Source organism: Solea solea, chromosome 1 (assembly GCF_958295425.1).
Source record: "Solea solea chromosome 1, fSolSol10.1, whole genome shotgun sequence".
NCBI lineage: Eukaryota > Metazoa > Chordata > Actinopteri > Pleuronectiformes > Soleidae > Solea > Solea solea.
In genome coordinates this window covers 40,175,308-40,197,333 of record NC_081134.1, presented here as the reverse complement: position 1 = coordinate 40,197,333, position 22,026 = coordinate 40,175,308, and the positions used below count along the sequence as shown (strand labels likewise).

General features: G+C 39.5%; 1 protein-coding gene across 3 annotated transcripts in view; it reads left to right on the top strand.

Moving 5' to 3' along the window:
- The window catches only part of LOC131469942 (golgin subfamily A member 6-like protein 22), a 103,870-nt gene that overhangs the window by 1,938 nt on the left and 79,906 nt on the right, over positions 1-22,026 (top strand). For all 3 annotated transcript variants that reach the window (XM_058645412.1, XM_058645403.1, XM_058645419.1), the window contains exons 2-3: positions 3,641-3,751; positions 6,788-6,904. In XM_058645412.1, the coding sequence (XP_058501395.1) occupies positions 6,890-6,904 (15 nt within the window). In that variant the 5' untranslated portion in view covers positions 3,641-3,751; positions 6,788-6,889. The remainder of the gene's footprint in view (positions 1-3,640; positions 3,752-6,787; positions 6,905-22,026) is intronic.

Genomic DNA, 22,026 nt, shown 5'->3' with positions numbered 1-22,026 from the left:
AAGGAGCCATTGACTGATGTGAGGAGTAATATAGGGAATGATTGGTTTAATTTAGCTGGATTTCATGTCTCTAGGTCGACCTCTTGGCGTTTATTGAAGCAGTGCTGTGGTCTGTCACATTTAGATGTTATATTTCTTTTTCTCTCTGAACTGGTGTTGTATTCCCTGCCTTTGTCACCCTACCCTTGTCTGTGATTGGCTCTTGTAGTTGTAATCCTCAGTCTCGGATCAAAACTCCAGCTTGCTATGGTACTGTACCTTTTGTAACTTTGACTCAAGTAAGGGAAATATAACAACAAGACAGATGTTTAATTAAATATTGATAGCTAATAACAAAGCAATCCCATGGAAAAGGGGTGAAGTGCATCCTCTTTGTCAAGAACAATATAAAACAATATATTTTTTGTTTTTGTGTACTAAAAATGTAAGTGGAAAAAAGAGATCCAGCTTTCTCGAAATGAGAGTGGCATTTGCGAAACACTGGGGAGGCAATGGTGGGTGTCGATGGGCCGCGTCTTTGTATATTTCACACTTGGTGACTGCCCATAACATGCATATTAGGTGTGATTTGTCACGACTTGCGAAACTTGCAGATTATCTGTCTGAAAATCATGTGGTGTGAACCAGACTTAAATTGACAATAGTGTGATTGAAATTGTTAAATGGCAGATAGTGGCATTGTTATAACATTGCTCATTATCTGTGAAAGCTGTTTGGAATCTTTTGGTTACACTTTAGGACACCCCCCCCCCCATTTCATGTCAGTAGCATAAGTCTTTTAAAAAGTTAATTATTGAGGACCACGTTCAGACCCACAGACTCTCCAGGATGTGTCTTCTTCTGCAGCATCTGTTGTCATTATGTTATCATCCATCCGATACAAATCAAAGAGCCTCCTGTTCACCATAACTCGGACATCAGAAGATGACCTCTGTCCTGTCAGACAAATGACAGTAGGAAGCACAGGGGTGCTTTCATAAAGCCACAGCACTTGTAACAGGTGGCAAATTGCATTATGTTTCCATCTGAGAAGCGGAGATCAGGAACACAAATCCACCCTCATATTTAAAAAAGAGAGGTTTCTAATCATCAGGGTTGTCATGTGACATCATTTAGGCTCAGAATGTAGCCTGTGTGAGCTGAGCTCTGCATCAAAGCTAGTGTAACAAGGTTTCAGAGATGGGTTTCGGTTAGCTGGCCTCAGTTGAGGGCCTGCTTAACAAGGTTATGTGTTTAGAACCCAGGAGCTCCAAAGTCCGAAAGGTTGATGTGCACAGTTAATCAGAAAGGTTGTCCACTAAAAAAAAAGTGAACATTCATCCATGAACCTGCTGCAGGATTCATGATGTTTCCAAGTTAGCCCCCCCCCCCCCCCAACAAAACGAAACAAAAAAAATCCTTATCAATTAAATAATTCATATTAGATTTTTTCCCCCTTTGCTTTAAGGCAATCACCAAAAAAAATTCTGCTCCAAAGCTGGCAGACATTAAATGCATAATTGCTGCATTCAACTGTACAACTTAAAATGCATCATTTGTAAAATCATTCTCCTTAGGGCAAGGTAATGGTAGTTAATAATATTTCAGGAGGTGGTTTAAAGTGCTTGTTTATTTTGGTTGTAGTGGACAGCTTCTACAGAAATGTACAGATAAAACCACTCTTAACTTCAATGGATCTCCTCTCCCCTTTGACAGAGTTGCAATTATTGCATATTTTGACTGCATGGCACCGCACTTGTACGGCGTTGACTCAACAATGCTGATTGATGAAATAAGTTATACTATTGGTCAGCTGAATGCCATGTGACTGAGTCATGAAGTTGCATTATTTGTTAGTTGTCATTTTCCACATTGGCCACTGCTTTTTCAAAACATATGGGCTCAAACGGGTTTCAGTTGTGTCATCAAGATGGCTTTTACAGGCAGTGTTGCTAACATGGCACATTTGTAGACTTTTAACCGTTTTTTTCACACACACACACACACATCTCTCTCTCTCTGCTCTGTTCAGTCAGTGATGGGGAAGCAGTCCGTGGTACGAGATGAGAAAGAATCGGTTGCGATTTAACTTTTTCTTTCTCCTGTTTTATGTAAAATGAAGCCATAGAACTTATGTGCATGTTGATTTTCCTGTAGTTGTGTATATCAACTCTTGTAATACTGATAAAAAAAAGATGCTGAAAGACTGTAGTGGGACTTTAATATACTATGTCAGCTGTGGAATATGTTCAGTTGACCTATTTTCTTTAAACATTTGAACTCAGTAAAGCGTTCTTCCAAAGACTAAGCAGCAGCGGGGAATAGCATCTTGCTGAGTCTGCTGTAACACCTGACAAACTACCTCTGCCCTGCTCATGGTGTATTCCGTCTAACAACACAGTTCAGAAGGTCATCTATTGTGAATCTTGGGTGGGTTGTAATAAAAAAAACTAAGCTTACTTGACCACCTTGTCTGGCAGGGCCAGTTGGTTTGGAAAATAAAACCATTTGTCTAAAGTTCTATACAATTAATAATAATAATAAATGTAAATGCCCCTCGAGAAGAAGATATAGCTTTTGATTTCATAACTTTTAATTCTCATCTTTGCATTAGCATGTAGTGGTTAATATTTTGATTGTGTCACTTTGTGATGGTATCTTGTTTTTAAAACTTTAACTGCAGCTTGAATCTTTACTAAAGAAATTATATTGCAAATCTAATCAGTCATAATGTGCATCAGAACAAATTGCAATGAGATATTTCACCCTATTAGCCGATTAAATAAATGTGTATATAGATCAGTTGAAGATTGACCACAACAGACTATAAAGCTGTGGTCAGCCGTTGGACGGCATCTCAACACATCAACGCTGGGTTTTACCACCGTTATGGTTACAGCAGTTTTTGTCTTCAGAGATGTTTTTGGCTCAAAATATAAGAATCACAGCCTTCCTTGTGAGACTATTGACTCCCCACTCAATGCATCTCCCTTTTAAATCAGGGTCTTCATCTCGGTGGGAATACCCTGAAGACACAAGGGTTAGATCCAACTAAATAAAATATACATGTTGAGATTCTGTAATCCTGATTTTCTTTAGAGCTCTTATATTTCCCCTGTGAGGCCTTCATTGGAAGTGTTAAAGCCCTTTTTTCTCCCCCCCCCCTTTGATTCAGTCTTCATTCAGTGCCAAAGTGGTATCTAACCTCACTTATGATGCCTCGTAAGAAACAACCGTTTGACCAGTGAGAGAAGTTTTTCCAATAGAGTGATTTACTTCTGGTTCTAATATGCAGCATAACGTTTTGTGAAACGTTGCATGAATAATTTAACATAATAACCTTTGTCAGTGACCATGGTTCCAAATATTTTTTTGGTTGATTTGTGAGTGAGAAACACAATGTTTCCCCAAAATAATGCAAAATTGCTGGGTCCGGCCCACATGAATGCAGCCTGTGATGCACAAACTATATGTTCAATGTCTCTTGGTTTGAACGTGGATTTTGTTTGTCACTGATTTATCTGGCTTAACAAAGTAAAACAATTTGTATTACAGAAGGGGAAAAAAAAAAGAGCCCACACTGTGTGGTTCTGCTGTCTGCTTGTTAAAAAACACCGCAAATAACCCATAGTTTGATCCTGCTGTGCTGTTATTCTTCCAGATGAAAGAGGATTTCCTGCAGTCTTATGTGAATGACCTCACAGACCAGAACCAGTTACTGCTTCAGACCATTGAGGAACTGCAGACGGGAGCCGACCCCCTTTCCAAATCGGTAATGAAGCCACACACATTTGATCATTAAAGTGGATGCAAATGTTCTTTATAGCATTTCAGTGTAATGAGTTTTTTTTTTTATTCGACAATTATCTATTAGAAAAAAATAAATAATAAGATTTCCATAAATATTTAGGGTATTTACGTAAAGCTTTGTGGTTTTTTTGTGTATATAGGGATGTTTAGAATATTTCATAATTCACATTATTCCATTTAAAAGAATAATAAAACAAATAAAGAAGAGAAAAACAACTTGTAGGTTTTTTTTTATTTTGATGAAACATTGCACTCTAAGAGGCAGAAGGTCTCTGTAATTTTCTAAAATGTAATCACTTGAAATGACACTTGATATAATTAGATTAATTGGCAAAAATTGTAATAATATATCACTTATCACAGATTTGTGGCAATATAGTGAAGCAGCCCAGACAACCATGGAGTCTTTGTTTAATGGTGGTTTGAGGACTCAGTAGTTGTTTGTCAAGACCTGGTGTTAAAAGATTGAGTCAGAAAAAGCTGCATCAAAACTGATAAAGAAGGTGAGCACTTTATAATTACGTCACATTATTGATCTATATTAATAGCTGTGCGACCCCAACCATTTTCTGGATGAGAAAACAATTTTCTATTTTTTTTTTTTCTCCATGGACCAGATTGCATGGAGGGAAAAAAGAAGCTTTTTCTTTGCTCTTCTTTCTTTTAAAAGTTTGTATTAACGTGGAGCAGGACTACAAAGACATCATCACCACTTGATGGAGGGACCTTAAGATATTGTTCCATTTCAGTAATGTCAACGCTTCTATCAATATTCACTCTTTTGAGTGGGTTTTGCACACAGAAAAGTAATTATGGCCTATTATACACCAAAGTACTTATCGGCTATTATAGTGAAGGTCAGGGGGCTAGCTTTGTGTGCTCTCCACGCTGGTCACAAAGGTCACTGCAATAAAATGCTTGCATTTCTCAGCATACAAAGCATGTCCATTTTTAACTTTCACTCATTTAAAACTGATTTTATTTTATTGGCATTGCATTTCCTTAGCAGCAAAAATTACCAACTCCTCCTTTCATAGGGCCTTTTCAGGTGCCTTTACCGAGTAGGCTGTACAATATTAATGTTTCTTGCCAACTACAGCACAATACGTGTTTACTGAATAGTGAAAATGGCCAAGACCTTTATTAGTTTTCAGATGTGTTGTAAGTAATGGAATTTTAGACCCTGCAACAATTTATTTTTCTCTTGTAGATTAAAAAAAATTGCAACTCAAGGGGAATAGGTGAGAAAAAATTTGTAAAACTGATTGTTAGTGACAACAGCCTCTTTTTGCAGCTGAAGACACACAGCGTGATTGAGTATAATAGTTTGTTGCCCTGCTATTGAACTGCCTTCTGAGCTTTTGAATCTCCATTTTCACCCTTCCTGAACGATGCGCCCAGTGTCCGTTTATGTTACTTTGTATATTTTCAGGGTCTAGATTGGTAAACAAATACAAACAAATGGACTGCCTCACTCAACAGTCTATTAGGGTAGTCGGGGGACAACAGTGTGTTTTCTGCTCTGATGTCTCTAATGTGAAATCCAATCAAATGAAGAGCATTTAGAGCTACTTATGGGCCGTTCCACCATGTAAACGATGCAGTGGGCTCTGTAATGGGAGCTTGGCTAACATCTGATTGAATCGTAGTGTATGGCCTGTTTGATGCACAATAGGGATGAACTGTAATGGACACTAAACAGAGTTAGTTTTGTGGTCATAATGTCATGAAATCCAAGTCTTGTTTTGTCTGTTCTAGACTGCTGTGATTAGACTGTTGTTTATTTGTCATCCATAGACAGACACCATGTCATTACACAGTGCTTTGTGAATAACACTGAACATCTGTTTTAACCTGTAGTTAACTTTTAAATGGACTCCAGGCGCCTACATTTAAGGAAGAATGTTTTCTGTAATAAACATGTCCCATTTGGCAGTGTTGTCGTTGTAAAAGTGACTGTTGCACCCAGGTTAAAACTTACATTTGTAATGTTGTACATGACCATGGTTTTTACCTTTTTACCTGTAGCAACAAGCTCTAACACTAAAATATTTCTATTCACCAACATGGATTTTGAAGTAATTAAATATACACTTGGTTATTCCACTTGGAGTTGGGCTCAAAAACAGCGTTAATAATCCGTATTCCGGTGTAGACTCGCTCTGCTTGTGGTGCTCTTTCCAGTATCACTTTTCTATTTTCTATCATTAGCTCCATTTCCAGCTGGTAAAAGGGGGACAGAAAATGCTGAACTTTCATTGTGTCATTTTGTTACAATAAAAGAAAAAAAAACAACATTTATATTATAGCTGAGTTTTTGGAAAACCTATGGGGAAACTTTCCATTTAGTCATTTCCTTCAATCTTCTGTGTGATATTCTTATTGGACAGTCGTTTTGGCAGCTTTTGGCAGCGCAAGGATTAGTAATCATATAGTGCAATAAAACTGGCACTTTATTGATCCCCATAGAGAAGTATTTTCCTCTAGCTTTATTCCAGGCAGGTCAAAGGCTCAAGGGCAGCTATAGAGCAACTTCTGGAGCTGGCAGGGAATCAGTATCTCACTTAAAAATAGTTTTATTGTCCAGATGGTTGCCAATTTTGGTTTCAATGACAGTTGGAGGAAGGATGAAGCACTCATCCTTAATTTGAGACATGCAATTAGGTAAATGCGAACAGGCATGGTTAAACCATTATCTTTTTTTCCACGATGTTTCTGCCGCACACACCGCAGCAGGCTGTGGACATGAAAAAGGTTAATTGGACAGTAGTTGTGCAGTTTAAGGTTGGTTGATCCACGATCACCGTTCCAGATACCTTTTTGTCTCACATGGTTGGTAAACATATCCCTTCTTCTTTGGCATAATGCAGCCTTAAATCTTTTAGCATGAGAAGGTTGAGTGAATGGTCAAAATGTTGCACGGTTCTCATGTTTTTCTCATTGTTTCCTCATTCTCAGTCCTGTGTCTCTAATCCCTGAATGCTTTTTTTTTTTTTAGGGCCTGATTCAACCGAGGTAAACCCTAGAGCTTAGTCGGCATCTTCAACATCTGCGGTCAGACATCAGTTCCATCACACAACTCATCCACCAAACTGGACAAATGCACAACATTGATGTGAGTCTTATTTTTCACATTTTCTATTTTCTACTTTCGGATGATGATGATGATGATGATGTGCATTTAACAGGCACATTGGTACACTGTTTTATACATTATGTGCATGCTGTGTAAATCTCTGTTTGTGTAGTTCATGTTTTAATTCCTAGTCTTTGGCCCTTGGCCTGAGGGGCAGTATGGAGGACTGTGATGACCTGAGGGGGATCAGTGTAGATCAGTGTAGATCAGTAGGGATCATGAGGGATCACTGACCTTCTCTTTGATTCACTCAACTTGCCATCTCATTCCCACACAATTTTTAAATGATTACCATACCAGACTTCGTTAAAATACCCACACATTTGCTAATACATTTTCAGGACTCTTAATTTGCTCTAGAAATATGTTTTCCTGTGCTGGGGCTTAAAGTGAACGTATTGCACTCGTATACCACCTCAAACTTGTCATGTTTACTTGGTTAACAAATAAGACCTAATTTATTTCGCAACTGTAAAAGAAATAAACTAAGCGGTTATAACAAGCGTGAGCTGTATTTGCTGATCGAATGCTGGGAACGTCTCCGGCTGTGATGGAAGTCTCAACTCTTCGTGCGATACACAAAGTGACTATTTATGACATTCCCCATAAACCTCAGAACAGGGGCTATTAAAATCTTAAGGCACTGGAGCAAAATGAGGAAATTGGTCTCATGGCTTAATTCATGCTAATGAGAATGTAATTTTTCCTGTCATGTTGTGCAACCACTGTAGTAGCACTCTCAAGACTCGTTTTTCATCCCCGCCTGTGGCTCTGCAAAACAGTACATAAAAGAAGACGTCTGTAAGTTATGCCGTAGCTATTGGATGAGAACAGGCCCATTTTTGGAATCGCTACGACTGTTTGAATCCATACACAGATGCATTAAGAACAGCTTTAATTTGTTTCCATGTGGCAGCAGTGACACAAATGTATGCATATCCATTTCCCAGCAGTTCAGGGAGATTAATTTTAATAGCATTATTGATATATACTTTATTTTCTATCAGTGTTCAAGAACAGAATGAGTCTGGCTGGCCTATATACTGTCCATGTTTTTGGTTATTATAAAAGCAGTCGCCGCAAACCTGGCAACCCGCCCGCTGTAGTGACTGCTCTGCTCAAGTCAACAGGAATATGTGTAATCTGGGTCTCAGGTCTGCATTAATAACCATCTCTGAACTTTGTGACCTTTATTATTCTCTGTCTCTGTGGCTTCCTTCCTCGCTCACACATATACATTTGCTTGTGAAGCAGCTGCTTGCAGGGAGAGCAGTAGTGTGAGAAAGCGAGGGCAGGGAGGGCAGGGAGGTCAGAGGGTTGCGATGGTTGACTATGCTAATGCTGTTGTTAATGACTTTGCTGTGAGTGATAATTGATCGTCTTCATTACCATATTAACTCCGCTGCCCCTACCCTTCCCCAGACCCTCTCCAACCCCCAGTCTTTCGCTATGCCATAATGGATGCCCCCATTTGATCCTTGGAATAATGAACTAATTAGCTTAATTAAAATCAATAGAGGTGCCAATACCAGGTTAGACATTTCAGGGACACCGTCTCTATCTGCAGGGAAAGGAATTGTCAGCAGGACAGGGTGAGAGGATGGATGGCAGCGGACTAGAGGAGAGATTCATAAACAACATCAAGGGTGGAAACAAAAATGAGGAGTAAGGGAGGCAAAGAAAGAGAGAGAGACATACACAAGAGGAAACTTGTTTATCTTATTAAAAAAAAAAAAGGAGAATGAGATCAACTGAAAGAATTTGTGATTAGTATTAATAGAAAAAGAGGGAGAAAGTTGGGACAAGAGGGGCTGTAAGTGTGAAGATTGTAAAATGTAAGAGATAAAATGTAAAAATAAGTGGACAAGGGCAAAGACAAGACGGCATGAGACAAAGCGAGAGAAAATATTGGAGGGAAAGGAGGGAGCCGAAGAGAGGGGAAACTAAACGAGAGAGAGCGGGCCAAAGAGGTTCCTAATGCTGATTTATGAGTGCTTGACCGTCGTTAGCTGGAATAAATGGCTTGTAGGAGTGGCTGCAGCATTACTCCCCGTGCAGGATACTAAGTGCATTGTAAGGTCAGCCATAAGGCCAAACTTACATATGTAGTGCTCTGCCCTTGTAAACCTTTGTTAATATATCAGCCACAGGATGGAACTGTAAGCAGTCCATCTGATACAATGGGACGACTGTGGCTCACTAAGCTGTTTTGTTAAATATTTTTTTGTTACGGTGTAGTAGACGGAACCTTTACAGCAAATAAAATGCACCAACAGTGTTTTGAGGATGTGGACTGGAACATAGTAGGGCTTAAACAGTTAGTTTAATTTCATTGATGAGCTGTTCATAGAAAATTGACATTAATTTATTAACTAATTCCACAAGTTTTTTTTGTTTATCAGTTTAAAATGAATGTTGAATATGGACAGGTCAGACAAAGGGAAATAGTACTTTGATACTCCTCTTTTCCTGACACAATACAATGATAACACATACTGTTTGCATCCCTGACACAGTCTATGCTAATGTTTTCGACATGTATTGCAATGGAACCTGCTGTGGGGAAACATAAAACCACTGTAGATCATCATTTGCAGCAGAGTGTGAAAAATGTGATTGTGCAACTTGAGGCAACATATGCAACTGGGGGTCTGGTATCTCCTTATTTGGTTAAATGCACCATTTAAAACATGTTTCAACCATTATGCAATGAAGAAGAAGAACTAGAATTTTACCACTTTAGAGTCAAGTCTTAAATACAACACTGGCTCTATAGACAGGCAATACACATCTGCAAGAATATTTGGAATACAAAGTTGTGTGGATATACAATATAAGTATTCATATATGCTGTAGGTTCATCCTGCATTTGATTCTATACGCATATGCTCATAAGTATGCGTATGTGTTGGTGCATAAACAACATGTAGGCTTTGACATAGAGGAAGAAGACACTGGCATGTCCTTTCCAGTCACATCAACATTAGTCGCACGCATGACTCACACACACACACGCACACACACGTTCCTGCTTTTCTTTTTTGTTTTTTCTCCTCTGTTGCTTTCAGTTGACTGAACTCCAGACAAAAGGAATGGAGGATAGAGCAAAAATGGAGTGATTGCATAAATGGATGGCTATTTCCAGATAAAAAATTAAATGAGAAAAGGAAAGAAAGAGGAGACACGGGTGAGGGGCAAGCGAACAAGACAGGACGAGACAGGAGAATGTGATGAGGTTAAAGGCAGAAACAAAGGAAAAGAAGTGGGTGGGGATAAGAAGAAACAAGGAAAGAAAGAGAGTTATAGAGAATGTGTAAAAAAAAAAACCCAAGTATCTCTTGTTAAAACTCTTGTCTGTTATAATTTTTCTTAGTTTCTTTCTTGCACTAAACTTACTTTCACTATACTTTTTAATATCCCTATGACTAAAAGTACATCTTTTAGTCTTTTATCCACTACCACTGTTTTTTCCTTCGGTTTAGATTAATGAACAGATCCGAAGTGAAACTATTTGTTTGACTATTTTCCACATCCTTGCCCTCCTATACCGTCTGTTCTGTTTGTTTTAAAAGTGAGTGATGAAATTAACTGATGTGATGCAACATCCACGTAATTTGCCCTGTTTCTCTCACTCTTGCATCTTTTTTCTCACTTATGCACTCTGCTGATTTTGACCATAACTATAATAATACAGTTGATTCCAGGCCCCAAAACCACTTTTTCTTCTTCTTTTTTTTTTTTTCAATCATCAACAATGATCAGGGAAAGCTGAATTTTAGTGATCAAAAGGTCAGGGCAGTAGCATCAGCAAACTTGTGTTTGTTTATTCATCGTACATAAATCATATTAATTCAACTTTCACTCCATATATTTTTCCCCCTGGTCATCCACGCCCCCACTGCGGTGGCTCTATGCCCCTCAGCATGTGCACCATTGCTTTAATACTATATTCCCTCACCTCTCTTTAATGATATGGTTTGTATTACACCCAACACACACGCATGCAGACAGACACACACATGCACGTAAGCCCCTCCTCTAACAAATGAGTTTACTGTGGTCATAACCTTCACAAAGCTCATTATCATAGATGGCGAGTCTTTTCATAAAGCTGAGACCACTGGTGACGGATTACTAACAGGTTGGACACACACTTACACAAACCCATACACACACATTGGGGTCTGTAATGAGACCTTATTCCGGACACCAAACCCAGCTGCCTGTAAATTACAGCTGCCACTCTGCCATACATACTTAATCAGCTAATGTTGTTTTATTCCTTATTATTAATTTGCTCCTGTTTCTGATTTATCTGAAGCATGCTGCACCACACCAATATTTTCTCTCCTTTACAGTTCACAGAGAATGAGAGAAAGCAGTGCGCTCATTCATGTACTTAGGGGATTGCATCTGCAATGAATTGACTGGCTGTTTAGGCATACATAACACAGTCTACTACTCACCTTAATAATGTAAGCAGGTCGTAGCTCCTGCTAACCCAAGGGTATATAAGGCATGCGTACACAGACACACACAGCCTACCTATATTAGCTACTGACCTCTACGTGCGTCAGGTCTTCTCATTGTCACGTTGCAGTTGCACTGGAATATGAATGTTTTATGATTGGTGGAGAAAGGGTTGTTTGTCTTTTGTGTCTGTGTGTAATTGTGTGTCTTTGCTTGGTGACCAGATTGCTGTAGACTCGAGCAAACGAGGACACGCAACTGGGCCCAGTCTGACTTTGGCTTTTTGAATTTTATTTTTTATAATATAGCGCAATAATAGTCCACCAGAAAGCACATAAATACAACATACTTCATAACTCATTGTTTGGAAATGATCGTCATACTAAGACAGTCAAACATGGGTTTGTATTTGGTCTCCGTAACAATGCTAAAACCTGGTGAATGTTTCTTTTGTGGTTGTGATGCTGTCACAGTGACAAAATCAGTCCACACACAGACGAATGGCACTTTTTCCAAACTAGTGACAAGCAAAGCAGTCGTTTTGGGTGCACTGAATCATTAGAATCAGTTAATATACATTAATAATAAAATATTTGTTAATTACTCCGTCTGACACAGTCACTGAGCTGAAACCTGTCGTGATTTGTCTCCCGATCGCCGGTTTTTGGCAGTGCCGTCGCTAAATACACTATGCCGATCAGTGGCTGGCAGTCTTTTGACATCCCATTTTCATATCGGCTCAGCTTGCTTGTATAATGGAGAAGCACCAGTACCGTATAGACACCTGTCACAGTGCTTAAAGTCACTCCTGTGGTAGTATGTCCCCTGGACCACTTTGACTTGCATACACACATACTGCTTTTACACTCTCCATGTGTGTTCTTTCTTGGATGTGTGTTTTTACACCTTATTTTTTTATGCAGGACTACACATGGCACAAGAACACGGCTATACTAACAACATTAACCAACCGATCCATTTTAAAAGTCTGCACAGCACCTAGCGGAGCAACCAAAGCTGCTTTCAGAGATTCACTGATCATCCAGAGCACATCCATTTCTCTGGAGATTGATTGGAAGGGGCCGTGTGTGCAAACACAAATGTCCTCAAAAGTCACTCAAGACATTCTGCACTTCTACTCCTGCCAGCTTCTTAGTGAACGCAGCAGACGATGCGCTCAGATAATTCACACTTTAATCACTGGGCTCACTGAGTACGTGTTCTGCCTCCTCCATGTGTGACCTAAGTGCCACCCGTTGCCTGGATTCTCCTGCTGTGCTCTTGGTTCTGTGTGTCAAGGCTGCCTCTATGGACTGTAAAGATAACAGCTTTTTTTTTTTTGGAACACAAATGAGTGGTTTTTGTCTGAAATGCTGGTGCTACCGTGACATCAAAAAACTGATGTATAACAACTTTCAATTTGGTGACAGAGGAAGCCAATCTGCCTACATCTTTCATTAAATTTTCACTTCACCTTTTAATGGATTGAATCTCATTTTTCATTTGCACCAGCTCCTCTTTTGGATGCTTTCATGTAATCACGAGTCCTGCATACACACTAACACATACACATACTTACCATGAGCATATGCATAATTGAAACACACACACACAACACACAGAGACACACATACACACACAAAGAGACACACATACACACACTCGCATACAGGGCAAAGTGTTGACCTGTGAGTCATTGCTGTCAGCATTGATTTCCTTTTCCCAGAGTGACCCCTGTCACCACAGCGATAGAGTGGCTGATATTTTACTGCCCGGGTCTCTCTTTTTTCTATAGAGCACTGTTTTCTTCCTTTTTGTAAGTCCTCCTTTTCCTTATCATCTTTTTTTTTTCATTTTTGAGCTCTTCATCTCCGTTCCCTCCGTCCGCACGTGTTTGTTCTTTTAAATGTCACATGTTCTGAAGAGGCTGATCCACTGTAACTGTTAACTTCTCTTATGAGCTCAGTTCCTTTTGTGTTTCTCTTTGATTCTTTTTCTGTACTGTACATGTGGTGTCAAATGATCTCACAATTACAATCAGGACACTTATTTCCCACCCACCCTCACACAGACCAGTGTTCGGGTTAGAAAAGGAGACCGGCACAGGCAGACAGGGTAATGGATGGGGTTATTTGAGTTTATGGCATTGTACGGTGTCTAAGAATGAACACAAGACTGGGTATGTCTGTGTCTTTGTCTACACTCTTATTTATGTATGTACTGTCTTTTCAAATCATTGTCCTTTTTAGATCTGGTGACATTCTGTTCCACTACTGCATCACGTACAGTTCTTTTTTTATTAATTCCCCAATGAGAAAAGACAAATTATTCAGGCAGGTAGTCATATTAGACATTTAATCTCCATTTCTGTCTGTATTTGGTGTAGACGGCTTTTGTGATTAGATTTTGGTTTTTGTGCATTTTGTCCTGTTTTAATGAGCCTTTTCATCTTCATTCACGGAACCAATCACACTTGGTATTTTTAATTTCTTATCTATTTTTCCCATGATGCTGATTTTCATGATGCCATGGTCATCAAGATCCAAATACTGAGGTGACAGACTTCACACGTCGATTCCTCCGTGTTGTCAAACTTCATTACGGTCTATAAAGACAAATCACTTTCTACAAAAATGATGGAGCTGTGTTTAATTAATGAACAGGAGTCAAAGTGAAAATGTAACCCTTTGATCACGCCTGAGTTAGTTGTGTGTTCAGTTTCAGAAAAGCATGCACATATATTTATAAAATACAGTCGATTGATACATTATAGCTGTACATGACACAAACTATTCTTAATTGCTGCTAATTCTCTATGCGACTAAATAAATTCTGATATTGTTTAGTGGGTGACTTGGCTGCTGGATGCATTTGTTGTGGTTGTGTGGCTCACATGTGTACGGACATACTGTGTGGCCCTGTAATGATTATAAGTTACTCAGCTTCTCTCTTTATCACGAAGGCAAGAAAAGTTTACTCCTGACTAGAATAAAGTATTAACTTCTTTATAACTCCATGAATCACACACACACACACAGACACAGACACACACACACACACACACACACACACACACACACCGGTCCCCCACTGGTCCCCCACTGCAGTTAGTGGTTACAGAGTTGGCCCCAGGGACTCTGTCTGTCCTCAGGGAGGTTGCGCTCCTCAGGGAATTGTTGCAACACCACTGTCCCCATGGCAATATGCAAATCCTTGTATGATATTTACCACCATGCAGTGCTCCGAGGCCTAAAGACTCTTTCTGCTGTAAGCCCATTCTAGTAAGACAGGTTTTTTTTTTTAACTTCAATTGCCACACATTTTGACAAAAGTAAAAGTAGTCGCTGGAACTCGCACTTTCTTTTTAGATCCAAAGTTCCATGCTCAAACACTACTTATGTTCATAATCCAGGTTTTTACACCATAACAAAATAACCTGGACCTATCAGACCAGGTTGGGGTTCCATTCCAAAATGGATTTTGTATTTCATTGAACTGGCAACCCTGCCTTTTGCCTCATGTCAGCTGGGATTGGCACCAGTGACCCTCATGTGGAGGATAAAGTGGTAGAAGTTGGATGCATAGATAATATCCATTGTGTCCTGAAGCTAAACATGGCCTAGCAATGTTAGCATCTCTATTAGCACAGGATCTAGTGAGCATAATCCTGTACCAGACTCTATGATAATGTTTAGAATAAATTGACTTTTTATAATTACCACGCAGTGTAATGCTGCATTAACTTGCAAATGGTGGCAAAGTGCTGATGAGAAACATGAACCAAGCACTTATTGCAATATGCTGATAACTGATTAAATAAATCAACAGATTTATGAATATATATACAGATCATATTGCGAGTCAATATTAGTTTTTTCCCTGAAGTTGTCATATGAAAACTCATCCAGATATGATAGGAAATAACCAGTCAGTATTTTGACAGGCTGCAGCTCAGCCAATTAAAGCACCCAGCCAAGCAGGAATCATTGGTCTGGCACAATGTGGCACAGTTGAGTTTGTGGCTGTACAGGGTTTCTTTGCCGTTCCCGTGAAACACAGTGAAGGATGTGATGGAGCCTCAGTCAGCGCACACACTCGCTGTCAGAGATTCAGGGATTTGCATCACACCTTGAGCATTTTAAATGGCTGCACATATTATAATAAAAAAAATGAAATAAATGAAATGAGTAAATCAGGTCTCATGAAATGAAATGACAGGCAGGTTGAAACAGCGGGTGAGTTTGTGTGTTTCTTGCCACCAGCGTCAACATTAAACACATCAGATTGAAGCCACCCTCCAGGGTAGCATCACTCAGCCAGGTGTGTGTGTGTGTGCATATGTGTGTATGTGCACAGTGAAACCTAAGTCTTTTATCTACTTTTCAGTTTCTTCAGTTTTTTTGTTTATCTACAGATTTATTTATATATTTTCAGTTGAAATGGTGTTCAGAACACACGCGCGCACACACACACATATATAAAATGATCTATCGATGTATTGATGTGTGAGTGGGTGTCAGTTTTTATTTTTTTATATTTTTCTTCTCCCTCCAATTTTTTAATTATTTTCTTGTAGGATAATCTCCTGCAGAGTCTTTTCACACTTGAGTAAAAGTATGTTTGAGTGCTGTTTTCCTTTTCCAAAACCACTCAAATGCTGAAAGTTACTTTGGTTTTTAAAAAAAGAAAAAGAAAAAAAGAGCTTTGACAGAATATCCTGATATTCATTTTGGAGAGGTAGAAACAGAACTTATTTCACAGACCTCAACAGTTCCCCTCTGTGTAAGTGTTCTAATTCAAAACTCCAAACTTCTTTTTTTTGAGAACAAGTATTTAAGCTTTGGAAAGTGGAGATTCATGTCTGTTTTTTCTGTTTTTTTTTTTTTCATACATTTCCCCGACTATTTTCATCTCTGCAAGGACAGAAGTAGATGTCCGCTACTTTCTGTGTCTCCGCTCTCTCTTTCTTTCTCTCCCTCCCTCTTCTCTCTCAGGACCGGGGGAGGATATGTCTCTTTTTCTCCATATTGACTTTCCAGGTCAGGCTCCTCTTCTCCTATTAGGCCAAGCTAACTGATCAATACGCAGGCCCGGTGGGCTGCTGTGTGGACACGCAGTCAGGCACACGCAGCAGGCCATGCCATGGTCAAGTGGCACACTCATTAACACACCCACACATAGACACGCACAGCGGCACAGTATGCATATCTCCACAATCAAACTGTCATAAAATGCATAATGATGCCGGAACTGACTGCAGAGGCAATTTCTAATTCCTACAACATGTTCAATTACTCATTAATAATCTATAATGACTAAGTCAATCAATCACTCCTGCATGAATTTATCAATCTTTACCCAGTTGATTGCTTTGCTCTGGAATATGAGGTGTGCAGACTCCTCCCCACCTCTCCAATATTCTCCTCCTCCTCGCCTGTTGTTTTCCCAGCTGCTGAGTTGTGACATCTGCAGCGCTGCGACATGGATAAGCAGCTGCCAGTGAAGGGGGGGTCGGGTGGGTGTGGAGGGCCATAGAGGACAATGAGAGAAGTGACAAGGGAGGAGTGTGTGTGTGTGTGTGGGGGGGGGGAGAGGGAGGCGGGTGGGCGCTGGCCAGCAACAGTTAGGTGTACGGCAGGTTGAGATGGGCTTGTGAGTGAGTATGCGTGTGCATAAATCACTGAGTGAGTGTGTGTGTGTGTGCGCATGGCAGTGTGCCAGGCGGTGCCATCTGGCTGCTTGACAGAGCTCTTCTCATTAACAGGGAGGTTAATTGCTGTGGCAGCACCCAGGCTGTGTCAAACATCACCCTGGGGACACGGATGCAACAGACAATCTACATGTTTGCATACGCAAATGCACAAATGTGTAGAGAGTTTAGAGAGTGAGGGTGAAAGTGGACGAGAAAACCAAAACTATTTTCATGTCATAAAAACGGGTTAACAACCATATGGTCTCTGGATACATGTGAGGGCAGTGTGGGAGGACTTATGTTGTGTGTGTATGTGCTTGTGCATGTATGCCATGCTACTTGCATGTTTCTATTATTCTTATGAATTATGCCTTGTTTCTGTAATGATGTAGAAAGAATTAGGTTTACAAAGCCAATGTCTATAGCCCTGAGGGCACACACACACACACACACACACACACACAGGGCAGGGGAAGGGGGTGGCAATATGCATGTTATTACTGCATATTCATGACTAATTTTGTTAGCCTTGCCTAATAGGCCTGAGTGACAGCTTGAGAAATCGAGACCCTGCTTTAATATCACACACACACACACACACACACACACACACACACACACACACACACACACACACACACACACACACACACACACACACACACACACACTTCAGTCACATTTATTCACCCTGCTCTCTCTGTCCACACAGTAATCATAACAACACTTAGGGCTCTAAATGGAAATTCCTTGTTCATCTGTTGGTTTGACATTATGTCATTTGTTTAGCACAATTACTTTATTGTATATAACAATATAGTAAATCATATAGGCTCATTTTTTATGTGCATGATCATCACCAATAATATGAGGCGAGCGCACGCACACAAAATGAGTGCATGAATAAATTTGCTATTTCACTTGTTGCAGATCAGCATGTTGTATTTGTGATTAAATGATTTAAAAAGTAAAATCTCAACACATGTTCAATGTGTGTTGTGTAGAGATTTTACTTTTTAAATGTACTCTCCTTTAATGATTATTATATTTGATCAACAGCAACTATGCAAATTTTGTTTTGTAAAGTTTGTTGATGTCAATGTGATGTGTGTGTGCATTTGTATTTTTAAAAGACTAAGACAAATTTTAATTTCTGTATCTCAGCCAGTGAGTTTTTTCCAAACTGCACACATTTAATACAAATAATTATATATATATATAAAAATAAATAAATAAAAAATGAATACATACACACACAGAGAGCAGTCCACCACTGCACTGTGCGGTAAAATAAAGAGGAAATTGGCCACAGTTGACTTTTCACTCAGAAACTGTCTTTCTCAGATTTATGGTTTATTTAAATGTTTTCTTTTGTCTTTAGTGTATATATAAAAGGCACTTAAATATTCGGAAAACCCCTTCGCTAGAGGCCTAAAGACGGTTTTGTCCTGAACAATTGGGTATTGAAAAATAGGCCAAATAAGGAATCGCTGCCTTTGTCTATTCATTTATACATAGATGCATGCACTTACGTGTAATTTTGTACTTTTTTGTTTTCATTTTCAGGGAAATGCTCAGCCAAGCTGTAATTCACAACAAAGAAACACTGTTGTTAGAGCGGAATAAAAAAAATCATCATCACCACATTTCCATATTTTCTTCTCGAGACTATAATCTGAAGTCATTTTTTTTCCCTCACTCCACTGTGGCTTAAACTCCATTTGAATGAAAAGTTGTTTTTTTCCCCCCTCTGTGAAGTGAAAGATTTTACTCTCACCGTTCTCCATCCACTCACATGTCACTTTTATCAAATCTTACCTTCCCTCCGCTGCTTGGCGTGAACGTGTGACATGCTCGATCAAATATGAGTTCAACATTTTTAATCTGTGCAAAATCTAATCAGAATAAGGCATCTCATGAGGCTGGTACATTTAAAATTGTTTGTGTGTGTTTTTGAGCAGTGGAGCAGATATATATATATATATATATATATATATATATATATTTTTTTTTTTTTTTCTCTCCCCCTCCATTATGGGTGTGTGACAGCTGTCACTGGTGACTCGTGGAGGTGTCTGGGCAGAGTTAACATTTTTCACACACACATACACACATGCTGTCACCTATCTGAAATTTCACCAGGCTCAGCAACTCTACCCTCTTTTTTTTTTTTCTTTTTTCTTTTAGTAATCACACATTACACTTTATATCACGCTAAGCTTCTCACATAATCATCTTTAATCTGTTACATATTGTACAAACCTTATATAAATTAACATTTTTGTTAAAAACATCAACTTTCATTCCGGGGTCATGGTGTTATAGGTTTTAATCAGTGTGAAGACGGTGAAGTGTCAGTTTTCATGTTATTAGTCCACAACTTTGAGTCGGATTACTTTTTTTAATATATGAGAAACTCACTCTGTGATTTGCGTTATTTAACTTTGAACAGTTTCCTTCCATTGCGGTGTCTTTCTTGAAACTCCACGTCACCGCAGTTATTTAGCATTTCTCTTCAAAAGAACAAACTAAAGAATCACACCAGAAAAAGTGGGGACTTTTGTGAACACATTTGCTTTTGTGACTAAATTTGCAAATCTTATGATTTGAGCACAAAAAAGACGAGCTACATAATGAAATGACTTTGTTAAGGTGAGTTTTTGCTGTGTGCTTGTTATTGTTTAGAACCCTGTCTGTGAGACGGTGGAGATATCCTTCTTTTCTTCCTTTTTTATTTTTTTTATTTTTACGATATTGCTTTGGCAGCTGTGTTAGCAGCTCTCCATGTGCAGCCAGGTTTAACAGGAAGCTGAGGCGTGTGTGATGAATTACCAGCATATCTCTGCGCCCTGGGTAACAAACATGGCGTTGCCGTCCGGGATTAAAAGGGAGAGTTTTTTATGGCCTTCCCACACCTCCTTACAGGGTGTCACTAAATTATACCCACTGCTGTTTTACTGTCTTCTGTGGCTTATGGTTAAGACACACGGGCGAGCAGAAATACACGCGCACGCACACATACGTTTGTGCTTGTGGTAAACCCGGGTTTGTTGCTTGTTTATGTGTGTGTTGGTTGGTTGCTGTTTGTTTATGCTCCTTGTGAGCCGACTCATTTGCACTGCTGCTAATTAGTGGTTAGTGTGATTACAGAGGGTTAGAGGAACAAGGAGGGTTTCTAAAGCGTGTTCTGTTAATCATCCTTTCAACAAATGTTGATATATTTTTGTATGCTGCTTGTGTTTTTGTTTAAGCCTATGTCTGCAATGCAGATGCATGAACCTGCCGGCTCAAACTCATAGAGACACATGCGCACACACACACACACTTGAGGAAACCTCAGACATAACGCCCTAGCCCCTTACCTTAACTTTAGCCATCACAGCTTAGCCCTTACTTAAACATAATTCTAACCCTAACCTTAAAAATAGCCTTTAACCTCATGGGGACCAGACAAAAATGTCCCCACAAAGATAGATGAAGATGTTTTCTGGTCCCCACGAGAATAGAAAAGCATGTACACACACACACAGAGCCTAGTTATAGGTGATTGCCGTGAAATTTCATCTTTGTTTTCATCACACCAGTTGACCTGAAGCGCAATAACAGTGGATGTTTACTTTTACTATTAACTGCACATTAAACTATTTTGAATTTGTTGTATCACATAACCTTTTATAGGAGTTTATGTTGAGCATTCCTCTGCTGGAGCTTCATTATCCCCATAAAAAAGGACGACTTACAGTAGACGTCAGTCTATTGTCAATTGTATTTAAATTAGTTAGATAATGAATGTATATGATATCTTGTTTGTGTGCCTTAGATATCTTGGCTATTACCACACAGCATTTATAAAGTAATCAACAGCATTTCTGAAACACACCGTCACACCTTCTAGACGATTAGGTACACTTATTGTAAAAAACTTTCTTTCTTCAATAGAATCGTTCACATATGAAGTCTGGTCAGAGGCTGGTGCACCTGCAGACAGGAACTTGCTTCAAGTCGTTGGCGTTGAACGTCTTCTACCTCTCTTTTCTCACAAGGCGCCGGCCTGCAATGGGCCTCTTGGTGTTCCCCATCCGCTTTTAGGTTTGATGGCTGCTGCATCGTTTGTTTCTTAATGTGACCACTTTCACATGTCGCTTTTCTTCTGTCTGACTCGAGCTCTCCAAGAGGAAGAAGTGAAAAGGAGCCTTAATAAGGCAAGAGGAGAAGAGAAGTCTGGAGGGAGAGAGAGGTGGAGGAGGGGAGTAGTTGACGAAGAGGAGAGGCTGAGGAGGAGAGAAGGGTCCAAGCTTGTGCTGGGTAAGCAGAGAAGGGAAATATGTTGAGTTCTGAATTAAGTACAGTATATCAGTGCTTAAAGTGGATCTATTATTTCCAACCACTCGACTTACTAGTTCCTGATAAATTGCAAACAAGGCAAAAATGGACCCCTTTAGTCATATTGTTTAAAATAACAGATAAAATGAAAAACAAAAACAAACGCTCACTATGTCAAAATATCTCAGACCCCTTCACCCACAATCAGACAATTACCAGTATCACTACATTATTTATAAACCGTGCTTGTTTCATCACTAATGGAGTTAATGAAGTTTACGTCCCTGATATTATTTTTATTTTACCGTTATTATTTACATGAACGCACGTATATGCACTTACACAGGGGAGAAAAAAAACAACAACAAAACACTTCACCTTAATTCAGACCTCAGACACTCTCCCCTCCGCCCCCCCATCCTCCTTCCTTCCATCCTGCCATCTCGCCACAACCGCTCCAAATTAATCTGCAAAATATTGATTTGAGAAGCATGGGGTTGGGGGGGGGGGGTGGATGCACGATTGCGGCCGCATATTAATACGAACAGGCCACTCTTCGTCTCTCCTCTATACTTTAAGATCCTCATATCTTCATAATTGATTAATGTTCCTTTGT